Source organism: Drosophila kikkawai, chromosome 3R (genome assembly GCF_030179895.1).
Source record: "Drosophila kikkawai strain 14028-0561.14 chromosome 3R, DkikHiC1v2, whole genome shotgun sequence".
Taxonomy (NCBI): domain Eukaryota; kingdom Metazoa; phylum Arthropoda; class Insecta; order Diptera; family Drosophilidae; genus Drosophila; species Drosophila kikkawai.
In genome coordinates, this window is record NC_091731.1 from 37,518,896 (window position 1) to 37,531,927 (window position 13,032).

The window sequence follows — 13,032 nt, forward strand, 5'->3', positions numbered from 1 at the left end:
TTTTTTAAACAAAAAGAGAAGGAGAAAAGGTTTTTATATGGACTAAGGCATTAATATTATGGTTTTAAAAGGTCTCATTACTTTTTAAATTCAGGGAAAAAAAGATTTTGGTGGGGTACCTCCCTCTTCCTGGACTTAATCACCATTATTCCTTAATTCCCATTGAATATGACATTTCCAAGATATTTCTTTTACGTGTTTAGAGTGGGAAACTTGTGTGGGAGTGGAGCAAAGTGCGATAAGATGCCGGGAATCTCTCTGTGTCTCTGTCAATAATAAAACATTTCATTGAATGTCCATTGAATGACGAGCATCAGCATCGGGGAAAATGACAACGGGAAGGAAATCGAAATGGAGACGGGGTCTGAGACTGGGACTGGGACTTCAAGCACCTGGTGGGTCATCTGCACCCTCCGCCTCATCCTCCTCCTCCCGCTCCTGGGGGCTGTGAACAAAAGCAACAGCTGTGCTCCATCTACATTCCATCGCAATCTCTTCATTTGGATGGCCATGTAATTGGGTAGATGCCACAGGAAGCTTTAAGGGAAATCAGAGACGAATAAATGAGAGTACGAATGGAAATAAAATCAATTTAAAATCCCATAAAACGCTTTCCATAAACAAAGACCGAACCAGAGCATTTGAAGGAGGCTTTGAATTTATGCTCAATAAATTTTTGTTGATTTCCGGCAGGCAGGCAGGCGGCTCCGGCTTCGGCTTCACTCACTCAAAATCCGAGTCACGGGGATGAGCCATGAAAATGCGGCGTTGCATAAATTATAGACACACTCACACACACACACGCACACTCGGATATGATGATATATGCCAGCGCGTTACCTTTCACCAGTAAAGCCCCGAAAAGCATTATTATTGCCGCATTTTATGCCTGTTTGTTAGAGAGTTGGGTTCCCACTTTAGGGGAAAATTGTGCTTAAATGGCATAAACTTGAAGCGACCACAGCGCCTAAGCCTATATAGTTGGGGGAAACCCCCGACATTGAGCGATAAATAAACAGATTTTCGGTTTGTGTTTGACTAAGCGACATAAAATGCGATTTTTGTTTTCCCTTTCGCCTGTCCTGCCCCTGTTCGCCCTTGTTTTATTTCTATATTCCCTATTTTTGTTGCTGTTGTTTCTGACATGTTCGGGTTCCCTGGTTTTTCGCCTAAAAGGAGTCGTTAGTGGCTCTCTAATTGGACGGAGGGGCCGGGACACATGGGCTGACTGGACATCAAACGTTTGGTAATCGAATTTCCGTACGGCACTAAAAACATTTTCACAGATTTTTCACCGGCCAGGTAGCTAAACGGTAAGGGGAGTAGTCTCTAATTCAGGTTAAGCGTATAGAATGTTTTCGAATATTTGTTTTACACGGAACACTCTATTTCCCGGTGGGTTTTACTGGGAAATGGGACAAATCAAATACCAAATAGCCAGTAATTATTCTTCGGCAGTTGATTGCAGGGTGTAATTATAGTTAAGCTTAGTTATACATAGTTTTTTTGTATTTTTATCCTAATAGAAAAATGTTGTATTTATTTTTGTTTCTAGTGCAAAGTCACATTTATTTATTTATTTATATTAGAATATTGCACAAATTTTTCATTCATTACATTTAACGATTTAAAGAATAATCTAGTTATTAGAAATGCTTAAGCTGCCTCATAATCCTGTCATAAAAATCCCAAAGAAAATATCTCAAGTCTGAGACGCACTTCCGTGTTTGTTTAGACACCAACATTTTGGTGAGTAAATAAACTGTCTGCCAAAAACCTGAGTCTAAGCCCGAGTCTGTGCCCATCCCGCCTAGCCTTTATGACGCATTCTGCGGCTTAGCCCATTGTAAAGTTTATGACTTTGATAAATTAAATTGTGCTTGGCCTGAAATATATATACACACAGGCTATCCCTTCTGGTTTGAATATATCCGAATTCGACCGGGGAAAGTTTATGACCCCGGCGAGGGAAACCTTAAACCGTTTATGGGCCCAATTGAAATGCAGACGCATCGAAATGTTATAAAATTTAATAATGGCCGGTATACACTGTTGCCCTTTTTCATGTTCCTGCTCATGTTTTTGAAGTTATATATATGTGTGTGTATTGCGGAGAAGGAAGTTTTTGGCAGGCATTTTGTGCGGTTTTAGCGGCCGCATCAAGTATACGCACCATAAATCAGGGTCAGCGGCGGCAGAAGCTCCGCTTGTTGGCCCAAAATGACGTATTAAAGGCATTAAACTCGCTCTTAAATCGCCAGCACGGCCGTTCCTCATAACGGTAAGTGGTGCTTAAAATGAATTATGCATTGCCCTTGGTATATATTTATATATATATATTACACATACGACCCGTATCCACGTGTTTGTTTTTTTGAGGGTCCGATTGCTCTGAGATTTTTCCTGCCATTAACTGCTCTCTCTGCCAATCGGAACCTGAAAGGTCGGAAGATGAATGGCATGTTAATTTGTGCGCATTATATCGGTCATTTATCGCCGCCTGATTTCTGCGGGGCTTTGGCTTCGGCTTCCCTGTGGGGTCTTTGACTTAAGCCTTACGTACAAATGCCATTGATTGTCACTGCACTTGACATCGGTATGACAAAGTAATAAGCAATTAATTAAGCAGAACGGTATGAAAATGTCACATAATTCAAGTCTTATCCTCGGGGCTTTCAACAAGTATCTGAGGATGCAATTTGAGAGAATAGTGGAGGTTGTACCCTTTACTTGTCAGAGTCTTATAACAGATTTATTAATTTAATTATATAAATGTTCATATACGCGTTACATGCCCACCGAGAGTATATTTCTCTTAGTGTATCTGAAGAGTCATGTATATATTCTATAGCATCGTCTGCTGACCCACCTAGGCCTTCTTCTCGTTCCCGTTTTGCTATTCGTTTTCGTTATTCCTCTCGTTTTCCCGAGTGTGCTTCTGTACCAGAATATCATTTACTTTTCCGCCCTGGCCTTATTCTCGTTCTCATTCTCAATCTTATTCTTTAAATGTTCCTTGTAGTCCAGAATGCCGCCCTTCCACTTCGTCACCGTCTCCTTCTCACACACCCAAATCTCGTTGGCCACCTGACTGATCAGACGGAAATCATGACTGACCAGCACCATGCCGCCTTCGAAATCCTTGATGGCATCGGCCAAAGCATCGATGGTCTCCATGTCCAAGTGATTGGTCGGCTCGTCCAGCAGCAGCAGGTGCGGCACCTGCCAGGCCAGCCAGGCGAAGACCACGCGACACCTCTGGCCATCGGACAGCTGGCGGATGGGGCAGACCTGCTGGCGGCCGGTGAGGCCAAAGCGACCTATAATCTTGCGCATCTCCTCCCGCTCCGTGACTTCCGGGAAGGCACTCAGCATATAGTCCAGCGGGCTGACATCCAGGTCGAGCAGCTCGTGGAGATGCTGGTGATGCGCAGATGGGAGTTCTTGCGGATCATGCCCGAGGTGGGCACCAGATCGCCATAGAGCAGCTTCAGCAGGGTTGACTTGCCGGCGCCGTTGGGTCCCACTAGGGCGAGACGCGTGTCCAGATCGATGCCGAACTCCAGGTCCTTGTAGATCCACGGTGTTTCGCCGGTGTAACGGAAGTGCACGTTCTGCACCATGATCACCGGGGGCGGAACCTTGCCGCAGGCTGGGAAGCTAAAGCTAAGCAACTTGTCCCCCGAAACCCTTTCCGTTAGCCCCTGGGCAACCATTTTGGCCAGGGTCTTCTCCTTGGACTGAGCCTGACGGGCCAGCTTGGCGGAGCCATGGCCAAAGCGGGCGATGTAGTTCTTCATGTGGGCCATCTGGTCCTGCTCCCAGTTGTACTGCTTCATCTGGTTCTCCAGCAGCTCCGTGCGAGTGCGCACGAAGGCCTCGTAGTTTCCGGTGTAGTACTTCAACCGCTTGCCGGTCAGGTGGATGATGTTGGTGCAGACGCCGTTAAGAAAGTCCTGCGAGTGCGAGATAAGCACCAGGATGCGCTTGTATGTCTTCAGCTCCTCCTCCAGCCAGACGCACGCGTCCAGATCCAAATGATTCGTCGGCTCGTCCAGCAGCAGCAGATGGGGCTTCACAAACAATGCGCGGGCCAGGGCGATGCGCATGCGCCAGCCGCCCGAGAAGTCCTTGGCCTGCTTCTGCTGCATGGCCTTGTCGAAGCCCAGACCGTGCAGGATGCGGGCGGCCTTGACCTCGGCCAGATCGGCCGACATGTCGTCCAGCCGCTCATAGATGTCGATCAGCTGCTCCTGCGCCTCGTCCTCGTCGCTCATGGCCAGCTCCTCGGCCAGCTTCTCCAGCTTAATACGCTCCTCGTCCACTTCCATGACGCACTGCAGCGCCGTCTTCGAGCTGGCCGGCATCTCGCGCGTCAAATGAAAGATGTCGATGTGCGACGGTATGGGCACCTCGCGTCCCCCGAGCACCGCCAGCAGCGAGGACTTGCCGCACCCGTTCAGCCCAATGAGACCGTACCGCCTGCCGCAATTCAACTCCAGCATGGTGTCCTGCAGCAGCTCGGCGCCAAAGAACGTGATCGAAAAGTTGGCGATCTTGATGTCCCGCGAATTGGGATGCACAGCCAGCGAGCCGGTGCAGGAGCGGGCCTCGGCACTGATCCGGGCCTCCTCCTCCAGCTTGGCGCACAGCAACTCCTCCTCAGTCAGCTCGCATTCCGGCTGCTTGGAGGGTAGATTCTTCTTCATGGAGGGTATCTGCTGGATCTTCTTGTTGCGCGCCTCCTTCTTGCGCTGGGCATCGCGCTTCTTGACATCGGATGGCATTCTATTTCTATTTTATTGGATAACTGATTGAAATGAAGCTAGTCTGGGGTGACATTTGAGGCTAGGAATAGCTTGATGGCCGGTTTAGAGAAGAACTGATTGTAGCAAAAGAGTAGCTTAGAAGTAGAATAGAAGAGCTCAGTCTTTATTCAGGTTTTTAAAGTTATTTTAAAAATGTATCAATTTTTCTAAATATTTTCTTTTGTACAAAATACTAAAGACATTAATTAAGTACTAATATTAATATTTATTATATTTTTTCCCTCTTTCAGGGCGGTGGAATCTCATACTTTATTCCATGGTAGCACTATAAATAATCAATTCTCAAATTTTCAAACATTCATCTCGCACCGAAGGTAAGCTGAGCTCTTTTAATTATGCGCTTTTGTTGCCACTCGTGATTAAGCATTCAAAATGTTATCGTTGTAAATTATGAAATGGTATCCATTAATGCGAGGGTTATACTATATACATATAGTATATGAATATTTGTTTTTGGGGGAGATGGCACTCTCAGTGCGGCGGCATCTATGCAAAGTTCATTTCGGGGAAAATGTGCGTGGAAATTTATGCAAACACAAGCGACATTGGACGAAATGGCTGCTGACGGTAGTTGGTAGTTGGTAGTTGACTGGCTAAAAGCATATACACACGACTGAGCGGGAATTCAATGGTTGCAAATGACTTTAGGAGAAGCTGTTTATGCAAGTCGCCCGAGAGTTTATGCATAGTGCATATTCTAAGCAACTTTCCCTCCTCGCTTGCCTTCCTAAACAATCAAATTTGTAAGGAATACAAAAGTTTTTATCTTGAATGTCAATCGTGAATATATTTTAGTCGTCTTTGAGCTGTGCGTGACGTTTTTATGTTAAAAAATATATTGTTAGTAAGAAAACCATATAAAAAACCAGTTTTAAAGAAGTCACACTTATAAATTTTATAAATTAAAGTACATTTCCGCCTCACTTAAAACTCTCTTAAAATCACTGCCACAATTAATTTTTAAGGCCCTGCTGTTGCCCGCCATAAATACTCAAGGAAATGAAGCAATTTACAGACCTCAAAAGTGCACAAATATGAATTTAATTAACATTAATTGGCAACATATTTTCACTTTGCACCTGTGTGCCTGCGAAGCATAATCGGAGTGGAAATGGTCGAGTTAATTGCATATTGCGTATACGCCACGTTGCCGCCCTAAGGGCCACGAGTGGCAAATGCCAAATGTGTTTGTGTTATTTCTTTTGGCGTGCTTTTCTTTGTATTTTTTTTTGTATTTCTGTTTTGTTTTGCCTGTGGCTCCTTCATGGTGGTGCTTATGGCCAAAGTTTTCTGGTTTCTGGCTGGCCAAAGTTGTGGTATATTGGGATTTTTGTGCTGGGTTTCTGGATTCAATGAAATCTGCTGGACCGCAATGACCACAACTTTCGCCGCAGCAATCTCGATGTGATGTGACTTTGCCCGGGATTCTTTCTCCTAAGCTGCAATGCAGTGCAACTCAATCAAAATTTATTACACATACGCGCTGTGGTACAAAAGGAAAGCGAAGGAGGGGGAGGAGAAGGAGTTGGAGTTGGAGTGCGTTGTTCATTTTCAATTCGTTTAATGGGTCACTTGGGCCGTGTGTGGGCCAAAAGTTTTCACGAGCTGGCAAACAAGCCATAAAAGCAAATAGCCAGCCAGTAGTTTGGGTTTTGGTTTTGGTTTTGGACCTGTGGACCTGACCCTGCAGAGTCAGAATAACAAGCAGCCTTGATGTACTCCAGAATCAAATTGAAAACAACGACTACAATTGGTAATTGAAATTTTAGTTTGTTTTTAAAGGAGTACTGAGCAAAGAATGTGGAATTTTATGGATTTTTGAAGATATTAATTCCAGTTTTAACTGTTATTATTATATGTTTAAGAAAATACATATTACGATAAATTAACAAAGCCAAAACGCTGAATATTTGGTTGCAGTGTATGGTTCCACTCGGTTACCTGGTAGCCACTAAAGCTGCACGCAATCGCTGCTGCGGCCACGCCTTCTTTTCGGCGCCCACAAAGAGGTCACGGAGAGAGAAAGAACACCTTAAATATTATCGCGGGAAATTTAGAAATTGTTGGCATTCGTGCAAAATGATATTTGAGAAAGATAATCGCCCTAATCCAATGATATGGCGCACACGCCCAGATTGGCAGGCAGCAGGATGCGAAGGATATGGCAGGGAAAGGAGCTAGGGAAAGTCATTCAACTGCTCGTTCCTTGGCCACCAAGTTCCTCTCTCACGTCGCCTATTAAGCTCACTTTCAAGTCAGCCTTCTGGCGTTTGTAAAATAAGCTTTGGCTGCCTGACTTGCTTGACTTTCCTCCTCCAGCTGCGTCCCGCTGTGTGTCCTTGCCACCGAGGATGTGTGTGTTTGCTTGGCACCCGCACACGTTTGCCTTTTAAGTATATTTTCCGAGCGAGGCACATGCAACACCTCAGCACGCAGCCTCAAGCGAGTGAGTTCGTTCACCCAGAGCATTCCTTTGGCTTGAATTTTCTGTTATCCTATCTAAATCGATTCCAGGATCATGATTTTTTTAAGTACCAAAAAATATTGTCTTAATGTGGATGAAGATGGCCCTGGCCTAATCAAAATGGCATCCTTAAAGCCTGCAGGCAGTGGTGGTCAACATTTTTGTTGGCAAGGGAATTTGAAAGGATATGAGAGAATATAGTATGATGAAAATTTCATATTTATTTGTCATAATTAAGGCATTCCGGGAATATTCTTGGAATTTGATTTGCCATCCTTTCCATGGCCCGTTTTTAGGCACTTCTTTTTCAAATAATGATTTACAAATAAATAGGGTTTCACCTTTCTTTTAGAAGCTTTAGAGTGCTTCGCTTTAGGACAAACATCACGAAAATAATTATGCCTATGGAACAATCACAGTATTTACATATCTCCAGAAGAAGGTCCGAATTAACATAGAAATTAATTACGCGCACGCTCCACTGTATATCCATCAAGACAATCAGTCGTAGAAACACTTTATACCTGTGTTTGGACTGTAAAAAATTTAAATCTCATGATATTAATGTTAGTTTATCTTACGTTTGCATTCTCGAGTTCAGGTTCCTTGCCCTCTCGTCCTGGTCAGAGAAGTGTCTCAATGAGAGTTTTATTCTTATAAAGCTGATGGCGATCAATATAATTAGGATTGTGTTTAAAGCTATGAGTGTTCTAGTCGGCAACAAAACGTAGCCATCATAAGATAAGCCACCTGTAAATAAGGAAAAATCATTTCATGGAATTACAGCTGTAACAAAAGAGGAGCTTACTCTTTAAAAAACATCGCTGCCAACCCAGACCGGGCACCCAAGCCACCTTGTTGGGATCGCCATCCCAAATCTGATCTATCAGCAAAGTTATTCCAGTCAGGACAACTGGCAATCCCCAGGCAAAGATGCTGTAGGCCCCGAAGCTGTATTCAAATTCAGCTCGGTTGATCGAAGTAAAACCTCGCCATAGCTGATGACTCAGGGCAAAAAGCCAAGTGAACTTGGCCACGTAGAAGAAGAGAAAGCAATAACCTGAAATTTGAAGTTAAAAACTAAGCAAAATCAATTAAAATGTATTTTATTTGCACACCCAATTTATGTAAATTATACGTACCATGAAGAGCGCACAACTGTAAAGGTATTGATTCAGTTATCAGCAAATAATAGGTAAAAAACATGAACGTAGTTATCATGTAACAGATGAAGCACTTTCCATGCAGATTCCGTAGCTTTCTAACGTACAGATACACTGCGATTGTTAGCACCAAGAAAGCGTTGGACAGCCATATGACTGCAGGTTGAAAAGGAAATATATAAGAAGAGAAGTACTTCGTCTGGCTATATAGTAACTGTTCTTACGCATTTTTCTACTTTGTGGTACCGATTCTAGAGGCTTCTCATAATAAAAGTCGGAGTGAAAGGTAGCCACAAAGTACTCTGTGCTGCCTGAAGTCAACTGGTTAGGATGTAGGCAGTCATATCCCCTGAAGTTAACCGTGTTCGCACTATTGAACAATACACTTCCGTTCTAAGAATTTTTAGTTAGTCGCGGAAACATAGAACAGAAAGAAGGACGAACCTCGAATAATGTGTACTTATCTAGTTGCCAAGTATCATCGTACCGCATTCGATCTCTCAACACAATAAAATCCTTTAACAAGTTTCTTTTCACAACAGATCCGTTGTTGAGAGTCACTTCAAGGAAGGGATTGATCTTACTTAGCTTCTCAGTCAGACCATCGGTACATTTGCCATTGGATGAATCCCAATCTTTAAAACGACAGCAGATCCATATGCAGGGCTTCAGGTGGCAGACACATCCTCGTAGGTGACTGTTTACCTTTTGCTGGATTCCCTTCTCCGTCGTTATGTAATTATATTGGCCAGTCAAGTGTTCAGGAATCTCGATGTCCTGGTACATATATGAGCCGTTTTGGAGGCTCTGACTAGACGTTATATTCACAGTTTCTAGGAAGTGACATCCAGGAATATCCGCTTTTGCTGTTTGTAGGAAAAAAAACTCCAGAAAGGCCACGAAAATAATGGAATATAGCTTCATTGTGTCATGAAACATAATCAACGAACAAAAATTCTCGACTAATTCCCAAGCAGCTTGGCGAACGATTTTATAAGCATTCCGGAAAGCAACTATTTTGAAAATACATAAAAAAAATCTAATGATTTGCCTTTGGGAATTTAATTTTCATAAATTTATTGTTGCTATATATTTGCCATAAAGATTCTTATAGAGAATTGCTATTGTTTTTGTGGGGCCTTATCAGAGATGCCACATGTTTACTTCATTGCCTGAATATTAATTTTTGGCACAATGTATGGATTACATTTTTCGTATACATTATATATATTATATTTTAATAATATTGCTAAAAATTTTATAAAAATCTAATTATTATTTCATAAGAGTAAATTTTAGTTTTTGGTTAAATTCAATTCAAAGTTTCAAAGCTTTCTTTCATGTTCTTGATTAATTTTTATTAATCGAATCGATGTCATATATCTGATTTTCTTTAAGCGGAATTTCCTCTCCCTTTAGGTTTTTTCCCTTAAGTACCTGAGGCATTAAAGTAAGCTGGAAAGTTCATCGGAGAGCTATTGAAACTGAAAATATATAGGGGAATCTCGATGTCTTGGTACATATATGAGCCATTTTGTAGCCTCAGGCTAGATATTATATTCACAGTTTCTAAAAAGTGGCATCCGGGAATATCCGCTTTTGCTGTTTGCAGGATAATAAGCTCCACAAATAAAAAAAACGACTTATATAATAAAATCTAAGCGAATGAAGTTAAATATATTACAAAATTTCCTACCAACTCATTTTCAAAATTAATTAAAGTTAAAAAATCACATTAATTTCAATTATCAAAAAGCTAAAGCTAAGACTAGGTAATACGAAATAATAAAAAACACTTCAGTCAGTATTCAAAAATCCACATTTATATGTTTTCGGGTCGCTTTAAAATTAAATCAAAAATTTCAAAATGAGTCATTCGACTTTTGGCTCCTAGAAAATCCAGAAAGATCAGAATTGCACAGAAGAAAGTTGAAAATAATGTCATGTCAGGAAAATAACATTGGTCCGTTTTTAATGGCTTCTATTTCGTATACTGTACATGTACAAATAGGGTTATGGCAAAATCTCGAATGATCATGGATACCTTACCTTTCTTTAAGAAGATTAAGAGTGCTGCGCTTCAGGACAAACAAAACGAATATAATAATGCCGATGCAAGAATCACAGTATTTACATATCCTTATTAGATAGTTCCAATCAGCAAAGATTGAAGTAAAGCGAAGGCTCCACTGTATGTCCATAACGATGAAGAGACTTGCAAACATTCTAAACCTGTAATTGGATTGTGGGAAAATTAAGTCTCATGATGTTAATGTTAATCTAGATCTTACGTTTGCATTCGCGAGTTCAGGTTCCTTGCCCTCTCGTCCTGGTCAGAGAAGTGCCTCAGTGAGAGTTTTACTCGTATAATGCTGATAATGGTCAACATAAAAAGGATTGTATTTAATGCTACTAGTATTTCCAACGGAGTTTCAATAATGTAGTGAAAATAGTTATCGGCAACTGAAATTAAGAAAAATTATATTCTTGTGCAAGACATAATAATACTATCAAAAACCTACGTATATATTGACAGTTTGCCCAACCAATGCCGGACACCCATTGCATCGAGTTGGGATCGCTATCCCAAATCTGATCAATCAGGAAAGGTACTCCCGTCAGGATAGCTGCCGATCCCCAGGCAAAGATGCTGTAGGTCCCGAAGCTATATTCAGACTCAACTCGATTGACCGATGTAAAGCCTCTCCACAACTGATGGCTCAAAGCCAAGAGCCAACTGAATTTGGCGATGGAGAAATAAATCATGACGTAACCTGCAATTTTAGGACAAAACAATAAATTTACATTCAATTTATTAAAATTATTAAACAGCATACCTTGTAAAACGCACAACTGGAAATGAATTGGACCGGCTTCCAGCAATACAAAGAAAAAATACATAAACGAAGCTATCATGTAACAGATGAAGCACTTTCCGTGCAGATTTCGGAGCTTTTTTAAGTGAAGATACACTGCGATTGTGAGAACCAAGAAAACTTCTGAAAGGTACAGGACTACATATTTGAAAGATTAGAGGACTGCAAGTACTTCAAAAGGCTACATAGTAACTCCTCTTACGCTTTTTATTTACTGCGTTCTTGAACAGTGGCATCGCATTATACAATCTATGATGGACGGCAGCCATAAAGGACTCTGTGTTGCCTGAAATAAACTGATTTGGATGGAGACAGTCATATCCCCTGAAGATAACCGTGGGCGTAATATTCAACAGTATAGAGCCGTCCTAAGAATATCAAATTAGTTATAGAAACATGGATCAAAAAGAAGAACTAACCTCGAATATTGTGTACTTATCTATTTCCCAAAAATCAAAATACCGCAGTCGATCTCTCAACACGATAAAATTCTTTAGCAAATTCGTTTCTACCACAGATCCATTGATGAGTGTCACATTAAGGAAGGGATTGATTTTAGCCAACTCCTCCATCAGACCATCTGTGCATTTACTATTGGGTTCATCCCAATCTTTAAAGCGACAACAGATCCATATGCATGGCTTAAGTTGGCACACACATCCCCGTAGGTGGCTCTTCACAGTTTCATTATAATCCAACTCAGTTGTTATGTAATCATATTGACCAGTCAAATATTCAGGAATCTCGATGTCTTGGTACATATAGGAGCCGTTTTGTAGCCTCAGACTAGACGTTATATTCACAGTTTCTAGGAAGTGACATCCGGGAATATCCGCTTTTGCTGTTTGTAGGAAAATGAGCTCCAGGAAGGCCACGAAAATAATGGAATATAGCTTAATTGTGTCATGAAACATAATCAACGAACAAAAATTCTCGACTAATTCCCAAGCAGCTTGGCGAACGATTTTATAAGCATTCCGGAAAGCAACTATTTTGAAAATACATAAAAAATCTAATGATTTGCCTTTGGGAATTTAATTTTCATAAATTTATTGTTGCTATATATTTGCCATAAAGATTCTTATAGAGAATTGCTATTGTTTTTGTGGGGCCTTATCAGAGAGGGGAATACTTATCAATCATTGATACTGCCACATGTTAACTTTACTGCCTAAATATTAATTTTTGGCACAATATATGGATTACATTTTTTGTATGTGTTATATATGTATATTATATAAAATTAAATAGTTGAAATTTGATAAAAATCAAATTATCATAAGAATAAATGTTTATTTTTAGTTAAATCTAAACGATTCAATCCAAAGTTAGCTTTCTTTCTTGTTCTTGACTAATTTTTATTCAGTTATTCGTTTTCAGCCGAATTTCCTCTCCCTTTAGGTTTTTTTCCCTTAAGTACCTGAGGCATTCATCTTCACCTCCCATCTTAATAAGCTTTTTCCCACAAAAACACATCTTAACATAAATCTTTATCTGCCATTTATTTTCAAGAACACAATCCAATCATATCGCCGCTGCGATTTGTCTTCTGGCTTTGGTTTTTATTTAACGCTTATAAATGATTTTCATTCGCAGTGCAATTTAGATGAAATGGCTTTCCTTACACGCACAAAAAATATATATAAATGTATTAAGCGAAGGCATATCAGTGCTCGTGCGAGTGGGTTCGCTTTGTCACA

General features: G+C 41.1%; 3 protein-coding genes and 1 pseudogene across 3 annotated transcripts in view; 1 reads left to right on the forward strand and 3 right to left on the reverse strand.

Annotated features, from left to right (window-relative positions):
* alph (protein phosphatase alphabet) overlaps positions 1-13,032 on the forward strand; it is a 44,980-nt gene that overhangs the window by 11,906 nt on the left and 20,042 nt on the right. Inside the window, exon 5 of the mRNA XM_017166398.3 lies at positions 5,060-5,143. Within this exon, the coding sequence (XP_017021887.1) occupies positions 5,060-5,092 (33 nt within the window). The 3' untranslated portion in view covers positions 5,093-5,143. The remainder of the gene's footprint in view (positions 1-5,059; positions 5,144-13,032) is intronic.
* On the reverse strand, positions 2,739-4,887 carry LOC108074372 (ATP-binding cassette sub-family F member 2 pseudogene; annotated as a pseudogene).
* On the reverse strand, positions 7,554-9,380 carry LOC108074363 (probable G-protein coupled receptor Mth-like 6). Its single transcript, XM_070286272.1, has 6 exons — positions 8,901-9,380; positions 8,681-8,849; positions 8,436-8,612; positions 8,102-8,353; positions 7,875-8,043; positions 7,554-7,817 (listed from the first exon to the last, which is right to left on the reverse strand). Exons 1-6 carry the CDS (start codon positions 9,378-9,380, stop codon positions 7,631-7,633), a joined length of 1,434 nt encoding a protein of 477 aa, XP_070142373.1. The 3' UTR covers positions 7,554-7,630.
* Positions 10,744-12,246, reverse strand: LOC108074362 (probable G-protein coupled receptor Mth-like 6). The gene is made up of 4 exons (XM_017166387.1): positions 11,752-12,246; positions 11,535-11,700; positions 11,003-11,230; positions 10,744-10,919 (listed from the first exon to the last, which is right to left on the reverse strand). The coding sequence occupies exons 1-4, from the start codon at positions 12,244-12,246 to the stop codon at positions 10,744-10,746; spliced, it is 1,065 nt and encodes a 354-aa protein (XP_017021876.1).

Excerpts from the sequence above, each read along its gene's own strand:
- LOC108074363 (XM_070286272.1), bottom strand. The coding sequence starts at position 9,380 with ATGAAGCTATATTCCATTATTTTCGTGGCCTTTCTGGAGTTTTTTTTC. Across the intron at positions 8,613-8,680 it reads ACCACAAAGTAGAAAAATGC|TCATATGGCTGTCCAACGCT; the intron begins GTAAGAACAGTT and ends TTCAACCTGCAG. Across the intron at positions 8,044-8,101 it reads GCAGCGATGTTTTTTAAAGA|GTGGCTTATCTTATGATGGC; the intron begins GTAAGCTCCTCT and ends CCTTATTTACAG.
- LOC108074362 (XM_017166387.1), bottom strand. The coding sequence starts at position 12,246 with ATGTTTCATGACACAATTAAGCTATATTCCATTATTTTCGTGGCCTTC. Across the intron at positions 11,701-11,751 it reads ATAAGTACACAATATTCGAG|GACGGCTCTATACTGTTGAA; the intron begins GTTAGTTCTTCT and ends TGATATTCTTAG. Across the intron at positions 10,920-11,002 it reads GCAATGGGTGTCCGGCATTG|TTGCCGATAACTATTTTCAC; the intron begins GTTGGGCAAACT and ends TCTTAATTTCAG.